We start from the raw sequence: 22,871 nt of genomic DNA on the forward strand, positions 1-22,871 counted from the left end.
CTACAATGTTCTTGATCCATCCTCAATTTGATCCTATCATAGCCATTTATACTCTAACTGTTTTAATGTCACCATTGGCCTCATGGTGAAATCCCTGAGCAGTTTCTTTCCTCTCCAGAAACTGAGTTAGTACGCCTGTATCGTCATAGTGACTGGGTGTATTGATACACTATCTAAAGTGTAATTAATTTATTCACCAAGCTCAAAGGGATATTCAGTGTCTGCTTTTTTATTTGTACCCATCTACGAATAGGTGCCCTTCTTTGCGAGGCTTTGGAAACGTCCCTGGTCTTTGTAGTTGAATCTGTGCTTGAAATTCGCTACTCGACTGAGGGACCTTACAGAGAATTGTATGTGTGGTGTACAGAGATGGGGTAGTCATTTGAAAATCATGTTAACCTCTATTATTGCACACAGAGTGAGTCCATGAAACTTATTATGTGACTTGTTAAGCAAATTTTTACTCCTGAACTTATTTAGGCTTGTCATAACAAACGGTTTGAATACTCATGACATTGAATACTCATGACTCATGACATTTCAACTTTTCATTTGTAATTCATTTGTAAAACATTCTACATACAAATTTCTACTTTAACATTATGGGGTATAGTGTGTAGATTAGTGACACAACATTTTACTGCACTATTAGGAGCTAGTAACACAAGCATTTTGCTACACCCTCTATAACATCTGCTAAACTGTGTATGCGACCAATTAAATTTGATTTTGATTTGAGATACAAAAAGAAATACAAGACCCCCAATTCAAACAAACCCAGATACATAATTATTTGTGCAACAGGAAAGCACATTCATTATGGTAGAGCAGGGTGAAAAAGGTTAACTCAGTTACCTAAAGTATTATTTAAAAGTGTTTGATTGTTTTGTCCTTCCCCACACTTGTGCTTACAGCTTCACCCCTTTTGCCAATGGTCCTAATGACACCCCGGAGGAAATACTGGCTCGCATTGGTAGTGGAAAATATGCCCTCATCGGAGGAAACTGGGATACAGTTTCTGATGCTGCAAAGGTGAGGTTACTTGGCTTTTATTAATGACACATCACTGTTAAATTTGATTAATAAATGCAATTCACATCCAACTGTTGTACATGAAAGTCTGAAATAAAATCCCACCCACATTTGTTTAGCTGCAACGCTGCATTTCATACTAGTCCTAACTGGACTATTTCTTTATTGGGTTCCAAAAGGACATTGTGACTAAGATGCTTCATGTGGATCCACACCAACGGCTGACGGCCCCCCAGGTTCTCAGACACCAGTGGATAGTCAACCGAGAACAACTGTCTCAGAGTCAGCTCATCAGACAAGATGTACAGCTTGTGAAGGTAAGGAGGAAAACCTAAGAAAAACACTAAACCTGACATAGTGTAAGAAGCACCATCATCTGCATGTTGTGCCAATCTCTAGCCTCGTAAACCAGACTGACCACATTGTTTCACTTCAGCCCAGCGGTTTGACTGATTGACCAGGCTAGTCGATTTGTCCCTGAGCAAATTATGTTAGCTAATTGTGATAGTTATTTTTTAGCATCACAAGCATTTTTGCCTGCTAAAGCTCACTGACTTAGGTCTCTCACAAATTAATTTGTCCTCTGTAGAAATGACATTTTTGTATTCACTGACATTCTACTGCCACCCTGTGTACAGGTCTGCCATTACATGTAGACCTTTTGCGTTCTACTATGTGTCAGCAAAAGTCATTTGAAACCTGCTCAAAGTTTCACATACTGTGCTTGCTTTGCCCGCTTAAAAAGGTCCAATGCAGCCTTTTTTATCTCAATATCAAATCATTTCTGGGTAGCAATTAAATACCTTACTGTGATTGTTTTAAATTAAAATTGTCAAATAATAGCTACTTAGCAATTTCTCAAGTAAGAATTTTGCTAAGTCTGTCTGGGAATGGTCTGAGTGGTGAGGTGAAAACTGAAAACTAGCTGTTATTGGCAGAGAGGTTTGGAATGCTCTTTCATATTGGTCTATTAACTAATTTACCGCCTGAGGATATCACCAGCTGGGCAAAACTATCCCACCAAAACAGGCAGAAATTTCAGGCCGTCTTTCCAAACAGCTCTTACGCTAAAAGAACATTATCATAATTTTCACAATTTCACAGTATTATTCCAACATCATAGTATGGAAATAAAACACAGATACATCCTGTTTTGGACTGTACTGGGCCTTTAAATATGCAGGTTTTTTCCCCAGAGCAATTTTTCCAGCTTTATATCATTTAAAGACGTTTTTCTCTGTCATTCTAGGGCGCAATGGCTGCAACATACTTGGCTTTGAATCGTTTGCCTCTGGCCCCAAAGCTGGAGCCTGTGGAGTCTTCAAGTTTGGCGCAGAGAAGAGGAATGAAGAGACTCACATCCACTGGTTTATAGCACCCTCATAGATGATTCAGGGACAGAGCTTGAAAAGGGGTCAAAGTGCAATGACTTACATCAGACACTGGTTTAAGTGCCCGTCCAAAATACCAGGAAGTCCACAGTAGTGGGAGCAAGGAGGAGCAACTTATCAGAAGAAAAAATGTGGAGAAGATGCATCCGGTTGTTGCACTAAGAAATAAAACTTTACGGATTTTAGATGCACTAGAAACAAATGGTGTTATTAAAAGACCAACCAGAATGATGTTCAAATGTTCATTGGTATTGAAGATATGTAATGTTCATATATTTTATTCATTCATATTTGCCTTTTCCTTTAGGTGCCATCTGCTACTATTTAATTATTTGACACCTTTGTATTATGTAGAGTATGTTTCATATGATATTATCTAGGAGACCAAGTAATCTTACAGAACCTCAAGTTGACACTGTCATAAAAGCTGTAACAGAGAAGTTGAGAACAGTTTATAACTACATGATGACTACAGATAACTAACTACATTTACGGGATTTTATCAACATCGGACATCTGTATTTTTCGCTGTGGCAGGTGGGAATGTTACTTTTATTAGTCTTCATCTGGGAGAATAATTGCTGACAGATTGTTGTAAATGTTCAGCTGCTAAGGATACGTTGGTACATTTTTGTAACAAAAACTGAAATGGCTAAATGAGCACAAAGAGAATATGTATGCATCTGTAGTTGAGTTTCAGGTTGGTTCATAAGGTTCGATATGCTGTAGTGTACAATATTTATTTTCTGTAGATTACAAATTCACTCTATTGTTTAAAACAATCTAGTGAGCATTATTTTGGATGCTTTTAATAGTATTGGCAATTTATAACAGCATTCTATGTGTTTTTGGAGGGTTTACTGAAAACAGACCCATTTATAAATTGCCATTGTAAGTTATATTTATTTTAAATGTGACTTATTTGATCAAACAAATGTATTTGTTTCTACTCTATCCATTATTTTTGTGTATTAATTTATGTAAATGTCTATTTATTTTATTTTTAATACACAACAGATTTAAGTGTTTTATACCTGATCTGAAGTGACTTTGGAAGGAAGTATTTGTTGTATTAGCAAATACATTGCCTTTATCGGCATTACCTTGTTTTGCCGTCTGTAAAATTACTTATTTATTTTTTCAGAAAATATACCATTCATCTCTAAACAGTATGGAACCAATATGAATGCACATGAGTATTTACATGTATTGTTCATATTTTGAACAGGGACAACAAAAAACACCTACAGTAAGTAGAATGCCACCTTGGATGCCTTTGTTTCTGATTTATGTGCAAGGCAAGTAGTAAAGAAGCTATGTGAAACAAACAAGAAATCTCAACAGTATTCAGTGTACTCACACATTGAGATATCATAGAATTACAGGTAGAAAGCACACAGGATTCAGGAATGGTTTATCAATCAACCTAAGCCCACAATGGCGCTTTAGTTGCTCCATAATAAGAATATGGGATACACACCAATATGACAAAACAGGTTACATAGGGTAAATACTACAGACTTACCTTTAGAATATATTCATCATTTTGACAGTACAACTTGCTAAATTGGGGCAGAGAAAATTAAAAGCATTATAGCTGATTGCACAGTGAGCCTTAATTTCTGTTTTCACAAAGCTTCATTGAATAACTACTAAAATACACGATGTAAAGAGAGATCCCCCATAGAATAACACAATAGAGTACCAATGCCTCTCCTTGTGCTGCTGTGGCTTGTATAGATCTTAAGTGTTTTGTGCATACTGAAGGTACTTCTGCAAAGATAATTGATTCAAAGTCTTCAGCTCTGTGTTGTTCAGTCAAAAAGCCCTCAAGTGAGCACACACTGTCTCATAACCGCTAAGTAAAAAGTAACATTGTGAAACGAGTACATTTACACTGACATTTTAATCATTTAGCAGATGCTCTTATCCAGAGTGACTTACAGTTAGTTAGTGCATTCATCTTAAGACAGCTAGGTGGGGCAACCACATATCTCAGTCATAGTAAGTACATTTTCCTCAAAGTAGCTATTAGTAAAGTCAGTGCGAGTGTTAGGATCTGTGCTAGTAGGACTGTACATACTGTATAGGCAAAATTTTACAAATAAATCAAGTGTGGAAGAAACTCTTGTGTTGATATTTTGTGATGATTGTGTCAGGCATACACACAGTGACTGGTCAGTCTGGTATACGAGGCTAGAGATTGGCACAACATGCAGATGATGGTGCTTCTTACACTATGTCAGGTTTAGTGTTTTTCTTAGGTTTTCCTCCTTACCTTCACAAGCTGTACATCCTATCTTATAAGATGACTCTGAGACAGCTGTTCTTAGTTGACTATTCACTGGTGTCTGAGAACCTGGGGGGGTGGTTAGCCATTGGTGTGGATCCACATGGAGCATCTTAATCACAATGTCTTATTGGAAACCATTAGAGAAATAGTCCAGTTAGGACCCGTATGAAATGCAGAATTGCAGCATAAATCGCATATGGGTCAGGCATACACACGTTGACTCTTGGCAGTTTGTTGACAATTTGTGGTCCTGTGTGGCTCAGTTTGTAGAGCATGGTGCTTGCAACACAAGGGTCGTGGGTTTGACTTCCACTGGTGCCACTCGTAAAAAAATGTGATGCATACACTACTGTACGTTGCTTTGGATAAAAGTGTCTGCTAAATGGCATGTTATTCATTATTATAATACTATGCAAATAGTTGAAATCAGCCTAATTGAATGGAAGTGTGGTCAGTCTAGAACGGTTGCTCATTGTTTCCTGGTTCTACATGTTTTATAGGTGGTGGCTATATGTTTGAGCCAGTAAGTGATAGCTAAAGGGACACCTCCTTCTGAGAATTGTGGTGTAACCAGTTCAGCCACTATTCTTGAGCAGTATGTGTATTGGGCTCCCGAGTGGCGCAGTGGTCTAAGGCACTGCATCTCAGTGCTAGAGGCGTCACTACAGACCCTGGTTTGATCCTGGGATGTATCACAACTGGATGTGATTGGGAGTTCCATAGGGCGGCACACAATTGACTCAGCATCGTACGGGTTAGGCTGTCATTGTAAATAAGAATATGTTCTTAACTGACTTGCCTAGTTAAATAAAGGTTAAATAATGAAAAATAATTACACCAAGAGAGAAGATGCTGATCCTGGATCCGTGGCACAATCTCAGAAAGTAGATGCACAGATAGACAAATGAGACAGATATTTCCCCAGATGCCTAAATGTGAAGCACCCGCTTGGCGTTTCCAAATATGGTAGTGAGAGAAAACTCACTGGTCAGCAGTGGGAGATGGAACGAGATGGAATTTAGCCGACATTCTGCAAATTTTCTCATCGATGAAACATTTGATTTCAATACAGTTTTCTGTTCCCAAAACTAGAATATTTAATGCACAGAGTGGACAAGTTTTGTAGACTTTACCCGTGGCAAAAGTTTGTTTTAAATCTCGTTGTTTCGAAAGAGTGCAAAGGTGAATTGAGTTATTGCACACGCGCATTTCACAGCGTAGGCGTTCCCTAACGGAAATATGCAGATGTACTACAACGCGCCAATAGGATCTCGCTAGCTCGTGCTTGGTTCTGCCCTCCTCCTTGCTTGTTCTGCCCACTATGACTCATTTGTTCCCATTGGAAACGACAGGCTTTGGTCTATCTTGGTTTAGTTGTAAACAATCTTTGGTAAAGGCGAGTCATCACCATGAGGCCGGAAATTGTGAAATTGCATAGCAACACCAATGAGAGCCGTCCTAACTGAGTGATTGCGATACTGTCGTAAATATGTTTTGGTGACGAGCTGTGACCACTAGTGTCCTCTACGCTAAGCTGCATTTATCCAGCTTGTACATTCCCATAGTTATAATTTCCTCTGCACTGCTAACCACCACAGTCATGGCAGGTACTTTGGCACGTAAAGCTATTGACCATCTTAAAAGCAAGGAGTTCAGAGAGTATCTCATGAGGTATGACACATTTGCAAGATCTGGAAGATAGCTAACTACAGTAACACTTACTTTACCAACTAGCCAGCTAACGTACCTAATATAGCAATGCAATTAATTATCAAACGTATCGAGCTAACGTTAGTTGTAAATTGTAGCTACCACCGTAAACTTAAAAAAAAAAAAAAGTTTACAAATATTGTGTCCGGTCTGAAGGACATTTGTTCTTGAATGTTTTTGGCATCACTCAAGCTAGCCCTTGTAGTCATGACCCCAATTACAATGCTGTTTCATTGCACGTCCCCTTTTGCGGGAAACATTTCGAACTTAACTTTTACGAGTTAGAAATAATTGTACAAATACAAAAGATACCCTTAACGTACTTAGTTTAGCAAAGTTGCACCCAGCTGTGCTCTGAGTAACACTTGCTTTGAAACCCGACGTTGAATTGCATGGAATTTGAATCAGGAACGTTTCCTCTCGTGACCTCTATAAGCCAGAATGTTGAATAAAATTATATTTTAAAGTACGGGTTGTCCATGTGGTTGGTCCTTATGGCGGTAGAAATACGAGACAATACATCCACCTGAAAGTTTAATTACATCACCTTTTCAAAGCGCTGGTAGTGCGTTCAGATTTCTATCACCTGAAACATGTGCAGAACCATGTAAACACGAGCTCGGCAAGTATGCATGCTTCTCATGCATGTATTTTTATTTTTTTGTATCTTGTGCGAATGTTTCAGGCGATATCAAATGTGAATGCACAACCAGTGCTTTGAAAAGTTGCTATAATTATACGTTCCTATGGATATATTGTCTCGCATTCTTACCGCCAAAAGGACCAACCGCACGGACAACTGGTATAGTATGTTAAAATATCATTTTATTTAACATTCTGACTTGTAGAGGTCATGAGTGTTTCTTATGCAATTCAACGTGAGTTTTCAGGCAAGAGTAACACAATAGAAATGCTAGAGCAAGTTGAGAGGTTGTGTGGTACCTCGGCTGGAGGCTGTGTCGTACCTCTTTTGTATTTGAAAGATTGTTTCTCGTTGGTGTGAAAGTTAAGGTTTACAAAACCGTATCACAAGCGAGGATTATTAAAGGTGCAATATGCAGAAATCACTCCGCCATTTCTTGGTTGCTAGAATTCTAATAGTTTGCCTAATTTCGGTTTGTGACAACAAGCAAGTTTAGAGAATCATCGTCCTCTTTAAATCATTGAAGTAATTTTCAGTAACCAAAAATATTGTGTTTGAAGCTGGTGTGGGGGGGTAAGACACAAAAACAAAATTTAAGACAGGAAGCATAGAAATAGCGCACATAGAAATTATTCACAAGCATTTCGCTACACCCGCAATAACATCTGCTAAACACGTGTATGTGACCAATACGATTTGATTTACCACTTCAGTGAGAATGACACATCTATAACTCACATTTCTATGTGAGTTTGGTCGGGTCGCCCCAAAAGGTTTGATATTGTGTTACACCCCTGAACAAGGGGGGAAAGAATCACAATTGTGATACGGAATGTTTACTTATTGAACTTTTAGTGCAATCATTTTACATAAGTAACACATTTTACAGAATAACAGATCTACAGGAAATAGATAGTTTTGTAGGGTACAAGGCTTATTCAAGTCACAACAGTATACACTGTACATCACTGAAACAAATACTATTTTCAATATATAATATAATAATATAAGCTTTAACTCAGTAAACCATAACTCAATTTATCAACAGGCAATAAAGTGTTTGAAAAACCATTACACAAATAACACCGCAAAATATATTATTAACAACGCACCTGTTCATTCACAATCGACATAAAATGGCAGCTACGTAGCAGTACGAAGCTAGCTGCAACCGAGCACGGCTCATTACTCTCTGCAAACTTAACTAACTTCCTCAATATGTTACTACGACACACCTTAAACACTCTTGACATGTTAGCAAGTTATTACATTTAAATTACTCTTTTTAATCATCAATAACGTACCTGAACAAGGGGAGAAAGAATCACAATTGTGATACGGAATGTTTACTTATTGAACTTTTAGTGCAATGAGAAAAAGACCGCGAATTCTCCGTGAACTTGAGTGGAGACCAGAGCAATCGATCTCAGGCTCATAGATTAAGAGCATTTAGATCACAGATTAACACTTTTACCCACGACAACATAAAGTAATCAACATAACGTTTACACATTCCTCTCACAATTCGTACCCTTTGTATGCTTGACGGATTTTAACACAACATTTATATAATTATCAATCTATCAACTAATACTGAATGCATGATCTTCTTAACCTTAGATGTTTTAAGATCCTCACATACTATGAACTTACTAATACTTTTTAATGTATAACAGGCTATTAGTATTTCCTTTAACCTGTCACACTCTCCCCGACAAAATAAATGTTGTCCCAACATTACCAACATTGTCTTCTTCAACAGTCTGTATGCACTGGACCTCGAAAATCCTCTTCTGTAAGGTAGTACTTGAGCAGAGGTCAAGGGTCACAGTTCAAATATAACTAACAAGTTATTCACAGTCCATATCTGTTGACCAGCTGTATAACATAAACAGTCCTTTCTCATACTATTGATCAACAGTCCATCAATTTTAATGATCTAAATGCACAGTCTGCAAATTGTCTCGTGACAGTCTGTGAAATCAGTCAGTAGTCCATGGTCAAACATGTCAACTCTGTTGCTGAAGCCCATACATGTAAGGTGGCTGAAAGTAACATTGCTGTAGTGATGGCAGCCATGGAACCAGTCCTGGTGCAGAGTAGACAGGAAACAACTGTGGCTGTATACTGTAGCAGGAAGGGATACCAAGCTGATCATAGGTGATACGTCTTGGAGGGTGTCTCTCTCTTTGTGGCAGCTGGTAGGCTGGTTCCTCAGGTTCAGCAGCATCAGTTAATGAAGGAAAGGCACTTGGTGGACGATCATCAGGCAAATTTTCAGCAGGCAAGTTCATCTCCTCAGCAGGCAGGTCTTGAACTGTTGTTGTCTCCTCCAGCCGCTTTTCAACAAGAGGCTGTGCTGGTAGCGTATCAGGGACTGGCACCACAACTGTCTGTTTCACTGGTGGGGGCCTGTGTTCCCACTCTCTCGCTGGTTCAGCATTCCTCTCCTCAGGTACTGTAGGAGATGTGGGAACCTGTAGCGGCTCATGATGAAGGTCATATTCATCCCCGCTGTCTTCATCAGAATCTAGAGGATGTGATGCAGGCTGATGTCTCCTTTCTTTCTGACTTTTGTCATCTTTGGTCATTTCTGGTTGTCTCTCAAAAGGTAAGTGGTCACAGGACATGAGCAGGTTTCTGTGCAGGACCCTGGAGCGTCCCCTACCCTTTTCTGGTCGCAATTCATAAATCGGCAGGTCTGAACCCATTTGTTTCACTACTGTGTGAATTGTATCTTCCCAATAGTTACGGAGTTTGCCTGGTCCTCCTCTTGGTGTCAGGTTTTTAATCAGAACTCGCTCGCCAGGCTGTAGCACTGAACTCCTAACTTTAGCGTCATAGTACTTCTTACTTCTTTCAGCGGCTTTCTGAGCATTTTCATTTGCAATGGCGTATGCTTCTTCCATCCCTCGTTTCCAGTTCTCCACGTAGGCTCGATGGTTACTGGAACCTGCCTCTGTGCACAATCCAAAGAGCATATCAACTGGAAGCCTGGGTGATCTCCCAAACAGAAGATAAAATTGTGAATAGCCAGTCACTTCGCAACGGGTGCAGTTATAGGCATAAACCAGTTTGTTCAGAGACTCCTTCCAATTTGACTTTTGTGTCTCAGTTAGTGTCTTTAACATTTGCAACAATGTTCTGTTCATGCGTTCCACTTGACCGTTCCCCATCGGGTGGTAGGGTGTTGTTCTGGACCCCGCCATGCCACTGAGTTTCTTTAACTGATGGAACAACTGATTTTCAAATTCTCCCCCTTGGTCATGGTGGATGCGGGACGGGAACCCAAACTTCAGGGCAAAGTCATTGAAGATGAGATTTGCAGCAGTTTTACCTGACTTTGATGTGGTGGCGTAGGCTTGAGTGAAACGTGTAAAATGATCAACAATCACGAGGATGTACTCATATCCCCCTTTGCATCTGTCGAGATGAAGGAAGTCTATACATACCAGTTCAAATGGCTGTGTTGTCACAATGTTTGTCAGAGGAGCTCTTGTTTCATGGGCTGGCTTTTTCTGCTTGACACAGCTACAAGTTTTAGTCACATAGTGCTCGATGTCAGATTGCATATATGGCCAGAAGAAGCGGTCACGTACTAGTGATACAGTGCGGTCTGTACCTTGGTGTCCCATGTTATTGTGCAACTCTTCCATCACTTTACCTTTGTACTGCTCTGGTAGAACTAACTGCTTGCGGGCTGTAGTGATTCTGTACAGAATGCCATCACTGTCTATTGTCAATTTGTCCCATTCTCTGAATAGGCATTTTGTCTTTGGACTGAATTCCTTTTGCTCTTTAACTGGCGGTTTGAAACCAGACAGTTTGAAATTGAGCACAGGACGGATGACCGGATCAGATTCTTGTGCTTCTCTTATCCCATCTTTTGGGATCGAGCTGGTTGTTGCAGTGGTTGTCTCACCTTCAGCTGACACTGACATAGCTGCAGCTGAAAGTGACCAAGGTACAACAGCCTCTTTCTGTACCTCAACTGCTTGTATCGTGGCGGCAATGGTGTCTGGTGGAAGCTCCTCAGAACATTCTCTCATCAGTGACTCTACATCCAGTGGCATCCTTGACAACGCATCTGCATCACCGTTCTCTCTGCCTGGCCTGTACTTTATTGTAAAGTGGAAATCAGCCAATTCTGAAACCCACCTGGAAGTGGTTGCGTTCAGTTTCGCAGTAGACAGAATGTAGCTGAGCGGGTTGTTATCGCTGTATACAGTGAAGGACGGTGCATAGTACAAATAATCATGGAACTTATCAGTGATTGCCCATTTTAGAGCTAGAAATTCTAGCTTGCCCGAGTGGTAGTGATAGTTCTTCTCAGCTGCTGTTAAGGTTCGAGAGCCATAAGCAATGACCCTAAGCTTCCCATCTTGCTTTTGATAGAGAACTGCTCCCAAGCCTTGGTGTGACGCATCAGTGTGTACAACAAATGGCTGAGTGAAATCAGGGAAACCTAAGACTGGCGGGTGAAGCAAACACTCAATCAGCTGTTCAAGTGCCTGTTGATGCTGGTCAGTCCACTGGATTGGCTTGTTTGAGGGCACCACATGACTTAGTTTCTTTGTTTTTGTTTTCCGTGGGTGGTCAGGTAATTTCTCTGAATCTGCTTTCAGGAGGTCATACAGGCAGCTGGCCCTCCTAGAAAAGTCTTTGATGTACTGTCTGTAGTAAGTGAGTAAACCAAGCATTTGTCTGAGCTGGCCCACAGTCCCTGGTCTGATTTCTTTCAATGCTCTTACTGCTTCAAAATCGGCTGGGTCAACTCGGCTGCCCTCTGCAGACACTACTCTGCCCAAATAACGGACCTGGGGTTTAAAGAGATCACACTTACTTGGTTTGAGTTTAATGCCATACTCTCTGAGACGCCTCAAAACTTTTCGCACATCATTCACATGGCTGTCGAAAGTTTTACTGAAAACAAGCGTGTCGTCCAGATAAGGAATGCAGATGTCATCCCGGAGCCCTTCCAAACACTCCTCCATACACCGCTGAAAAGCTGCAGGAGCGTTCATGAGGCCGAATGGCATCCGTATCCACTCATAGAGTCCCCACGGGGTCACAAATGCTGTCAGTGGTCTGCTTTCTTCAGAGATGAACCCCTGGTGATAAGCTTTTCCCTGATCTAAGAGGGTGAACCAGGAATTACCACCTAAACTGTCCATGATGTCTTGGACCCGAGGGATGGGCTGGCGGTCGGGATGTGTCTTTCTGTTCAGGTCTCTGTAATCTATGCACAACCGGAGGGTCCCATCCTTCTTACGAACGCACACGACAGGTGAAGAATATGAAGAGTTTGACTTCCTAACCCAGCCCTGGGCTATGAGGTCATAAAGGTGACCCTTCATCTCCTGATACAGTGGCCTGGGCACTGACATGTATGTACGCTTGACTGGTTCAGAGTCCTTTAGAGAAATAGTCATTTTCAATCGTTCAATGCAGCCAATGTCATTGTCTGATCTGGAGAAGGAGTGACACTCTTCTCTAAGCATTTGCCTAACAACCTCTCTCTGCTCTTCGGTTAGGTGAGTTAAACCTACTGGTGGATCCCACTGTTCAGTAGCAGTACATGGGGTTCGAACGCTGGTGTGATTCACTGTGGCGACAGTTTTTTCAAATACTTGGGCAGGTAACACAGTCATAATAGTTTGTACTGTACCGATTATTGTGCGTCCTAGCAGGGCAATGTCGTGGTCAGTGGGGTTAGAGACATCAAGCCTGATAACTGGAAAAAACCCTTTCCTGACTCTGACTAGTGTGTCAAAGAACTCAAGGTCGTCTGGCCACTGCGGGTTCAGGTCTGGCTGGAAAAGCATTGTCATGTCCTCTTTGAAAGGCTGGGAAGCTACGCGGCACTCAATCTGAATGCTACTGTGTTTTGGGATAGCAACCTTCTCTTTCTTGGTTTTCACTGCGTATTCATCTGTCTGTTCTGCGCTAACAGCCTGTATAAAAGCTCTCACCTTGTTTCTTTTGAGGCTTGGGAAAGCTGTTTTTACTGTACTGTATTGTTTAGTCTTTTCGGTCATTGTCAGGATGTGCTCGATAACATTGAAACCTATGATGGGATGAGATAGGTGACAGCCTTTCATTACCAGCACTGGGATGATCAGTTCCTTTGTTTCGTCAGTTTCAGAGGCTAGCCGAAAAGTTGTTTCAATCCATCCCAGGTACGGCATTTCAGTCCCATTTGCTGCAGTCAACCTTAGATCAGCAGGTGAGTCCAGGATTTCTGAAACATCTCTCAGCCTTGCGTTTGGGAGAGATTCCTCTTTCCATCGTTCATCAATGACCGATACCTGAGAGCCTGTGTCCCATAGAGCTTGGAGGTGGTGGCGATTCAGGTGACACTCAATAAGGCACTGTCTGCCGACTAGCGAGGTGACCTTACGGGGGTGGCAACCTTGAGCTAGGGATGGTAAGGAGTGGGCATTTTCCTCTGTGCAGGAAAACCTTTCACTGGTAGAGTTAATTTTCAGGTGAGTGCATTTTTCCTTATGTTTAATCCAATGTTGATTTTGACATACTTTGGAACAGTACAGTGTCTCTTTACATGATGAACATTGTTTCAGGTTCTCAAATGAATCTTCTCTGGCACAATTTGCACATTTCTGGGACTTTTTGGTAGCTACGGTTAACACTCGTCCCTCAGCGGTAACCTTTGCCCGTTTAAAGGGGCCTCCCTTGAAGGTCTGACTCCCCGGATTTTACATCCAGCTTGAAAATGTTCTCCACTCCCACATCGGAAGCAGCGTGTGCAGCGTGCATCTGTTCTGGCCTGCTGGCAGACAAAACACCTCCTTGGAGCTTGAGCAGAGCGGTTGGCATACCGGTTAGGTGCATATTGATGCTGCACAGGGTCAGGTGCTTGGGACTGACTGTAGTTGCTGTAATACTGCTGCTGGGACACAGGTGGCTGGGGGTCCCTATCTGGCCTCCTAACTGGAGGTGGGGCATAGGCACAAGGCGGTGACCGAAACATAGGCTGCTGTAATGTCTCCTTAATCTGAGCAATCTCTGCACTGAGACCTTTTAGAGAAGCTACACCTGTCTTAAGTTCAGCTAACTCTGTTAACAGTTCTGCGGGTATCTTAACTTCGGCTTCCTTCACAGGACACTTTGTGGATGGCGTATCTTCTAACTGGACTACACTTACAGTTGTAGCAGGCTGTGGGGCATGAAACCGCTTTTTGTTTCGTCTTTCTATCTCATTAGCACAAGCAATGTTAAGCTTCTCTAGCAAAACCTCATCTGATGTTTCGCTATCTAGCAGGAGAGGCTGCATGTCTATCCTGATACTGTCACTCTGGAGACCTGTAAGGACTGTGTGTAAACACATGCGCTGGACTAGAGCAGGGTCATACTTAAGCCCTGATTCTGACTCCTGGGATGCAAACAGTACTTTTTGCCTCAAATCTAAGACGCGCATCAGGAAGCTTTGAGGGGTCTCTTTGCTATGCTGTGCTTCTGAAGCTAGCTGTTTGTAAAGCTCTGTTGCACTCTTCTCTTGGAAGTGGGAACGCAGGATACATCGAAGTGTGGGAAGAGTTAGCTGGGGTTTACCTTCCAAGTAACTGCGTAGCTGTGAGCCTGGAGAAATAGCCCTGACTACTGCGTCTACTATTTCTACCTCAGGATAGCCTCTGTTAAGTCCACTCTCGATCTGATGGGCAAGGCTGGAAAAAATCAGTTTATCTTTCTGGCCCGGTTCACCTATCTGACCAGAAATTTTAAACTCTTTGCGCCAATATGAGCTGGGCTGTGCATTGGGTGAGAGCGGCACGCTCCCCTGAAGATTGGCATGGGGTTGGGGCTGACGCAGGGAATCACTGGCTTTGGCTGCAGTAATCTGCTCAGTTCCCACCCTTTGTTGTGGGGTTACAGTTCTCAGTTCCTCTATTCTGTGATGTATTCCGGCTGTTTCAATATCATGGTCAGTTTGCCATGTTTTGTTATCTATGCCACTGATCATCTCTGTCATTTTGTCTTTAATGTCTTTAAGTAGCAACAATTCCGACATGCCTCCATCTTCTAACTCTGCAACTTCCTCTCTTTCAAGGAACCTCATAATGTGAGTCATCAATGATATGCGGGATTTGTCTTGAACATCTCTTCTCTGTTCGTCTGATATGTCAAGGAAATCACATATCTCTAGTAACTTGTCTTTAGTCAGGGTGTGCAATTCTCCTACTACCTCTTCCTGTAGTTCTTCCAAGGCGGTTGTCATGTTGACAGAACAGGAGGAACTTTTACTGTGCAGGAGTTGACTCTGAATTAGATGGTCCTTACTGTCTCTGATGGTCGATCAATGGCCTCAGTTGACACGTACTTAACCACCAACTTCCAGCTCTCCTCGAACAGCAACACTTTCCTCACTGCAGCCTGCCTGAGTTGTTATGTGGGGATTTAGCTGGCTCGGAATTCAGCAACCAGGATGTGGAAACTGGACATCTGAGCAGCTATCTCAGCGGAGCCTCCAAAAATGTTACAACCCTGAACAAGGGGGGAAAGAATCACAATTGTGATACGGAATGTTTACTTATTGAACTTTTAGTGCAATCATTTTACATAAGTAACACATTTTACAGAATAACAGATCTACAGGAAATAGATAGTTTTGTAGGGTACAAGGCTTATTCAAGTCACAACAGTATACACTGTACATCACTGAAACAAATACTATTTTCAATATATAATATAATAATATAAGCTTTAACTCAGTAAACCATAACTCAATTTATCAACAGGCAATAAAGTGTTTGAAAAACCATTACACAAATAACACCGCAAAATATATTATTAACAACGCACCTGTTCATTCACAATCGACATAAAATGGCAGCTACGTAGCAGTACGAAGCTAGCTGCAACCGAGCACGGCTCATTACTCTGCAAACTTAACTAACTTCCTCAATATGTTACTACGACACACCTTAAACACTCTTGACATGTTAGCAAGTTATTACATTTAAATTACTCTTTTTAATCATCAATAACGTACCTGAACAAGGGGAGAAAGAATCACAATTGTGATACGGAATGTTTACTTATTGAACTTTTAGTGCAATGAGAAAAAGACCGCGAATTCTCCGTGAACTTGAGTGGAGACCAGAGCAATCGATCTCAGGCTCATAGATTAAGAGCATTTAGATCACAGATTAACACTTTTACCCACGACAACATAAAGTAATCAACATAACGTTTACACATTCCTCTCACAATTCGTACCCTTTGTATGCTTGACGGATTTTAACACAACATTTATATAATTATCAATCTATCAACTAATACTGAATGCATGATCTTCTTAACCTTAGATGTTTTAAGATCCTCACATACTATGAACTTACTAATACTTTTTAATGTATAACAGGCTATTAGTATTTCCTTTAACCTGTCACAATTGCAGCTTTAACGTTTCTAAACGTCAAAACAGAGTGTCAGGACACCTTCAGCTGAACTCAAAAGGGGGCCGGCGGCTGTAAGCCCTTGTGGGCCCCCTTGGGTTCTCGAGAGTTAGCTGTCAAACTAGCCTACTGCTGTGTGTGCTGATGTGTTGCTGGTGATGTCAGCCCTATATTAGTATTATGCCGTGTTTACGCCATGTCGGCGTAATCAGAGGAACAACTTGGGAGTGTTGAGATTGGTTCTTGCATCTTTCCTTTCTCAACATTGACAGCCGAAAACACGGCCATGTTTGTGGCCATTTTCAGTGATGCGTGACGTCATAGTTCAGCATGTGGGAAAGATCGGGGTCCAGAGATCATACCGGAGTTTCCTAGTCGTAATTATGAGTTGGAGGGGCGTTCACATGCAATGTTTCCTGGTAGGAAGGTCATATTCACGAGTTCCCGACATGATTTGAACTCTGCATTATTAGTTTGTCAGGCATGATGCAATGTGTTGGTTGTTTTCCTGAGGTATAGGCATATCTCCTAACCAAAACTCCTTTGTCTTATGTCTGTCATCTTGGTGTCCTCCCGGGAACGTTCAAAATAAGCACAGTAAGTTTTGTTTTTGTCTACTCAAAAGGCACTCGCACATCTGAGCTATCTGTGTTACTGGTACATGGTAACAATTGAATAACGAGGAAAAAAGAAGAAATCCCACACACTGCGTTTGTTAGCATCACTACTCTTTATTTAGCTTTACGTATCGGCCTCAAGGCCTTCGTCAGAGCTTTTTGTATACTAAAAAAATCACAGAATGTTTTGGCTTCATTGAACATAGCAGATAGACTCCTCGCTTAGGTAGTTAGTCGGCAAGACTGTATAATTGCTATGGCAGCTTGAATACATTTGACCCTTACAGTAACCTTGTTGCTCTCTACATGAATTGTTCCTTGAAATGTTGTTTTCTACTTCTATTCCAGCACTTCTGGGGACCTGTGGCCAACTGGGGTCTGCCCATAGCTGCCATCAGTGACATGAAGAAAAGCCCTGAGATTATCAGTGGCAGAATGACCTTTGGTGAGACGATTGGAAAACAGACACAACACAATTGCTGCCATTTAGCTAGCTTATAACATTAGGGACTTTCTGCCAGGGATTGATCGCCTGTTCACTATAATACCAGCAGCAGTCTCACGCTTGTTGAATAACTCCATGCTTTGATAAAGTAGAATTCCAATAGGTTAACATTATTCTTTGAACTTCAACAATCCTTTCCTGCAGTCTGACACACGAGGCAAGAACATTCCGTTTTTTTCTGATAAGGATGTCTGAAAGATATGAATAAAGTTTCAAGTCCTTATTTATTCAGTGTTCTTTGTTGTTGCCCCCCCCCCCCTCCCCGGCAGCTCTGACCTGCTACTCACTCCTGTTTATGAGGTTTGCATACAAAGTTCAGCCAAGGAATTGGCTCCTCTTTGCTTGCCACCTAACCAATGAGACAGCCCAGCTCATTCAAGGATCACGACTTATCAAATACAAGTAAGCTCACATTTTACTGTACTGCATGATTTGCTTATTTCAATGCCAAACTCATTTTATTTTATACCAGTTTTCCATTTTGGTTACAAAGCACCGTGCAACAACAGCACCGTGCAACAATTGGCCCAGGGTCGTCCAGCTTTGACCGGTGTATGCCATCATTGTAAATCAGAATTTGTTCTTAACTGACTTGCCTAGTTAAATAAATAAAATAAAAACACATACAGTACCAGTCAAATGTTTGAACACACCTACTCATTCAAGGGTTTTCTTTATTTTTACTATTTTCTACATTGTAGAATAATATTGAAGACATCAAAACTATGAAATAACACATATGGAATCATGTAGTAACCAAAAAAGTGTGAAATCTCAAATATATTTTGAATTGTTTTTCAAATAGCCACCCTTTGCCTTGATGACAGCTTTGCACACTCTTGGCATTCTCTCAACCAGCTTCATGAGGAATGCTTTTCCAACAGTCTTGAAGGAGTTCCCACATATGCTGAGCACTTGTTGGCTGCTTTTCCTTCACTCTGCGGTCCAACTCCTCCCAAACTATCAATTGGGTTGAGGTCAGGTGATTGTGGAGGCCAGGTCATCTGATGCAGCACTCCATCACTCTCATTCTTGGTCAAATAGCCTTTACACAGCCTGGAGGTGTGTTCTGGGTTATTGACCTGTTGAAAAACAAATGATAGTCCCACTAAGCGCAAATCAGATGGGATGGCGTATTGTTGCAGAATGATGTTGTAGCCATGCTGGTTAAGTGTGCCTTGAATTCTAAATAAATCACTGACAGTGTCACTAGCAAAGCACCATCACACCACCTCCTCCATGCTTCACGATGGGAACCACACATGTGGAGTTCATCCGTTCGCCTACTCTGTTTCTCACAAAGACGTGGCGACTCGAACCAAAAATCTCAAATTTGGACTCATCAGACCAAAGTACAGATTTCCACCGGTCTAATGTCCATTGCTCGTGTTTCTTGGCCCAAGCAAGTCTCTTCTTCTTATTGGTGTTCTTTAGTAGTGGTTTCTTTGCGGCAATTAGACCATAAAGGACTGATTCATGCCGTCTCCTCGGGAACAGTTGATGTGTCTGTTACTTGAACTCTGTGAAGCATTTATTTGGGCTGCAATCTGAAGTGCAGTTAATTTCTGATTTCTGAGGCTGGTAACTCAAATGAACTTATCCTCTGCAGCAGAGGTATCTCTGGGTCTTCCTTTCCTGTGGTGGTCCTCATGAGAGCCAGTATCATCATAGTGCTTCATGGTTTTTGCAACTGCACTTGAAGAAACTTTTTTTTAAATTTTCTGCATTGATTGACATTCATGTCTTAAAGTAATGATGGACTGTCGGTTTCTTTTCTTATTTGATCTGTTTTTTCCATAATATTAACTTGGTCTTTTACCAAATAGTGCTATCTTCTGTATACCAACCCTCCCAAGTTGCGCAGCGGTCTAAGGCACTGCATCTCAGTGCTAGAGGCGTCACAACAGACCCTGGTTCGATTCCAGGCTGTATCACAACCGGCTGTGGTTGTCCCATAGGGTGGCGAACAATTGGCCCAGTGTCGTCCGGGGTAGGGTTTAGCCGGGGTAGGCCGTCAATGTAAATAATAATTTGTTCTTAACTGACTTGCCTAGTTAAATAAACAATACCTTGTTACAACAACTGATTGACTCAAACACATTAAAAAGGACAGAAATTCCACAAATTAACTTTTTAAGAAGGTACACCTGTTAATTGAAATGCATTCCAAGAGTACCTCATGAAGCTGGTTGAGAGAATGCCAAGCGTGTGCAAAGCTGTCAAGGCAAAGGATGGCTACATTGAAGAATCACAAATATAAAATATATTTTGATTTATTTAACACTTTTTTTTGGTTACTACATGGTTCCATATGTGTTCTTTCATAGTTTTGATGTCTTCTTTGTGGCACTTGTTAGGGTATAATAGATGGATATTTCAAGGAGGCCACAGCCTTGAAGCCCAAACATCTTTTGGGATTTCTCCGTACAAGAACATGTTGAAAGTTACCATCAAATTAACAAAAAATGTACAACATGGAAGCACAGTACTTTATGGCATTCATTTTATCCATATCCATGAAAGCATCTTAACTACAGTCTCTGTCTTTCTCTCTTCTTTAAAAAAATATATATATGCAGTTGAAGTTTACATACATCTTAGCCAAATACGTTTGAACTCAGTTTTTCACAATTCCTGACGTTTAATCCTAGTAAAAAATGCCCTGTCTTAGGTCAGTTAGAATCACCACTTTATTTTAAGAATGTGAAATGTCAATAATAGAGAGTGATTTATTTCAGATGTTATTTCTTTCATCACATTCCCAGTGGGTCAGAAGTTTACATACACTCAATTAGTATTTGGTAGCATTGCCTTTAAATTGTTTAAATTGGGTCAAATGTTTCGGGTAGCCTTCCACAAGCTTCCCACAATATGTTTGGTGATTTTTTGGCTCATTCCTCCTGACAGAGCTGGTGTAAGTCAGGTTTGTAGGCCTCCTTGCTCGCACACGCTTTTTCAGTTCTGCCCACATATTTTCTATAGGATTGAGGTCAGGGCTTTGTGATGGCCACTCCAATACCTTGACTTTGTTGTCCTTAAGCCATTTTGCCACAACTTTGGAAGTATGCTTGGGGTCCATTTGGAAGACCCATTTGCGACCAAGCTTTAACTTCCTGACTGATGTCTTGAGATGTTGCTTCAATATATCCACATCATTTTCCTACCTCATGATGCCATCTATTTTGTGAAGTGCACCAGTCCCTCCTGCAGCAAAGCACCCCCACAACATGATGCTTCCACCCCCGTGCTTCACGGTTGAGATGGTGTTCTTCGGCTTGCAAGCCTCCCCCTTTTTCCTCCAAACATAACAATGGTCAGTATGGCCAAACAGTTCTATTTTTGTTTCATCAGACCTGGGGACATTTTTCCAAAAAGTACGATCTTTGTCCCCATGTGCAGTTGCAAACCGTAGTCTGACTTTTTTATGGCGGTTTTGGAGCAGTGGCTTCTTCCTTGTCCTTTTAGGTTATGTCGATATAGGACTCGTTTTACTGTGGATATAGATACTTTGTTACCTGTTTCTTCCAGCATCTTCACAGGGTCCTTTGCTGTTGTTCTGGGATTGATTTGCAGTTTTTGCACCAAAGGACGTTCATCTCTAGGAGACAGAACGCGTCTCCTTCCTGAGCGGTATGATGGCTGCGTGGTCCCATGGTGTTTATACTTGCGTACTATTGTTTGTACAGATGAATGTGGCACCTTCAGGCGTTTGGAAATTGCTCCCAAGGATGAACCAGACTTGTGGAGGTCTACAATATATATTTTTTGAGGTCTTGGATGACTTCTTTTGATTTTCCCATGATGTCAAGCAAAGAGGCACTGAGTTTGATGTTAGGCCTTGAAATACATCCACAGGTACACCTCCAATTGACTCAAATGATGTCAATTCGCCTATCAGAAGCTTCTAAAGCCATGACATTTTCTGTAATTTTCCAAGCTGTTTAAAGGCACAGTCAACTTAGTGTATGTAAACTGCTGACCCACTGGAATTGTGATATAGTGAAATAATCTCTGTAAAAAATTACTTGTCATGCACAAAGTAGATGTCCTAACCGACTTGCCAAAACTAAGGTTTGTTAACAAGAAATTTGTGGAGTGGTTGAAAAACAAGTTTTAATGACACCAACCAAAGTGTATGTAAACTTCTGACTTCAACTGTGTGTGTGTATATGTGTGTGTGTGTGTATATATATATATAAATTACACACACACACACACACTGTACCCACATAGATATTGAAACATAGTCACTGGTTATAATTTAAGACTAAATGCTATTCTACAGAATGTGTATCTACAGTAATGCTGATGGATTTTTTCCCCCTTCTTTCCAGCATGGAGAAGAAGTCATCTTAGGGGTGGAATTGCAGAATATTTAGTTTAATTAGAAACCAGCATCGTTTGGCTGTATGGGTTTCAGGTGTATGGCAATTTTATCTTATCATTGCATACCTATGTAAAACTCTTAACTTAATTAACAATTTTTAAGTTTCAACTTATGTTGAAGATCGCCATGTCTGTTTCTTCAGGTATATAAATGAGGTCAATGAATATATTGATTTTGCACCAATTGTCATGCACAAACTAATGAAATGGAGTCTGTAGAGGCCCTTTTACAGATGTCTTTTAAAGAGATGGTCTGTAACACATGCACTCTAGGTTACGTCCTCATTTTGGTAAATGTATTAGCTACCAATAACACAATCTTTATCAGAATGTACAGGCAATACAAGTGGTACTCTGTTGTGTTGCCATGGCAGTGTTATTTCTGAAGATAATGAATAAACCGTTATCTATTTCCCATAAATGAAACTTCCTCTTACACTGATCAAACTACATGCTCATAATGTCTAATAAACTGTCTGATATCCATTGAGTGGCTGATTAACTTTTACATTCATGAAGACAGAACTCTTCCAGGAAGGCTGCATTCTGAATGACCTTGATGAAAGGCATCAGTGAACATTCTGCCTTAGTTATGTGTACTGCAATGTCTTTTTGAAGTTGTATCTTGCTCTCAACATGCTTTTTATTTTAAATGTCTTGTTAATTTTAGTAATGATACTTGAGGTGAAGTAGCTAGACATATCTTCTTATAGACAGACGCATGCAGTGGCCATTGAATGTTATGACTCGTAATACAGTATCTGTTAAAAATATTCATTTTTTTATTTGAGTTTAGCATAAGCAGTCACACATTTACATCATAAACATAGCAGTATAAATACTAGTAAAATTACCTAATGTTTTACATTGTCTGTTGA

General features: G+C 40.9%; 2 protein-coding genes across 4 annotated transcripts in view; both read left to right on the forward strand.

Moving 5' to 3' along the window:
• The window catches only part of LOC120045664 (ribosomal protein S6 kinase alpha-2-like), a 39,765-nt gene extending 37,324 nt beyond the window's left edge, over positions 1-2,441 (forward strand). For all 3 annotated transcript variants that reach the window (XM_038990596.1, XM_038990598.1, XM_038990597.1), the window contains 3 exons: positions 915-1,032; positions 1,212-1,349; positions 2,282-2,441. In XM_038990596.1, coding sequence (XP_038846524.1) covers positions 915-1,032; positions 1,212-1,349; positions 2,282-2,407 — 382 coding nt within the window. In that variant the 3' untranslated portion in view covers positions 2,408-2,441. The remainder of the gene's footprint in view (positions 1-914; positions 1,033-1,211; positions 1,350-2,281) is intronic.
• A 3,769-nt stretch (positions 2,442-6,210) lies between these two features.
• On the forward strand, positions 6,211-22,480 carry LOC120046654 (mitochondrial pyruvate carrier 1-like). Its single transcript, XM_038992046.1, has 5 exons — positions 6,211-6,387; positions 17,079-17,082; positions 17,451-17,547; positions 17,877-18,009; positions 21,942-22,480. Exons 1-5 carry the CDS (start codon positions 6,317-6,319, stop codon positions 21,961-21,963), a joined length of 327 nt encoding a protein of 108 aa, XP_038847974.1. The 5' UTR covers positions 6,211-6,316; the 3' UTR covers positions 21,964-22,480.
• The last annotated feature ends 391 nt before the right edge of the window (positions 22,481-22,871 follow it).

This window comes from Salvelinus namaycush, chromosome 4, assembly GCF_016432855.1.
Source record: "Salvelinus namaycush isolate Seneca chromosome 4, SaNama_1.0, whole genome shotgun sequence".
Classification (NCBI taxonomy): Eukaryota; Metazoa; Chordata; class Actinopteri; order Salmoniformes; family Salmonidae; genus Salvelinus; species Salvelinus namaycush.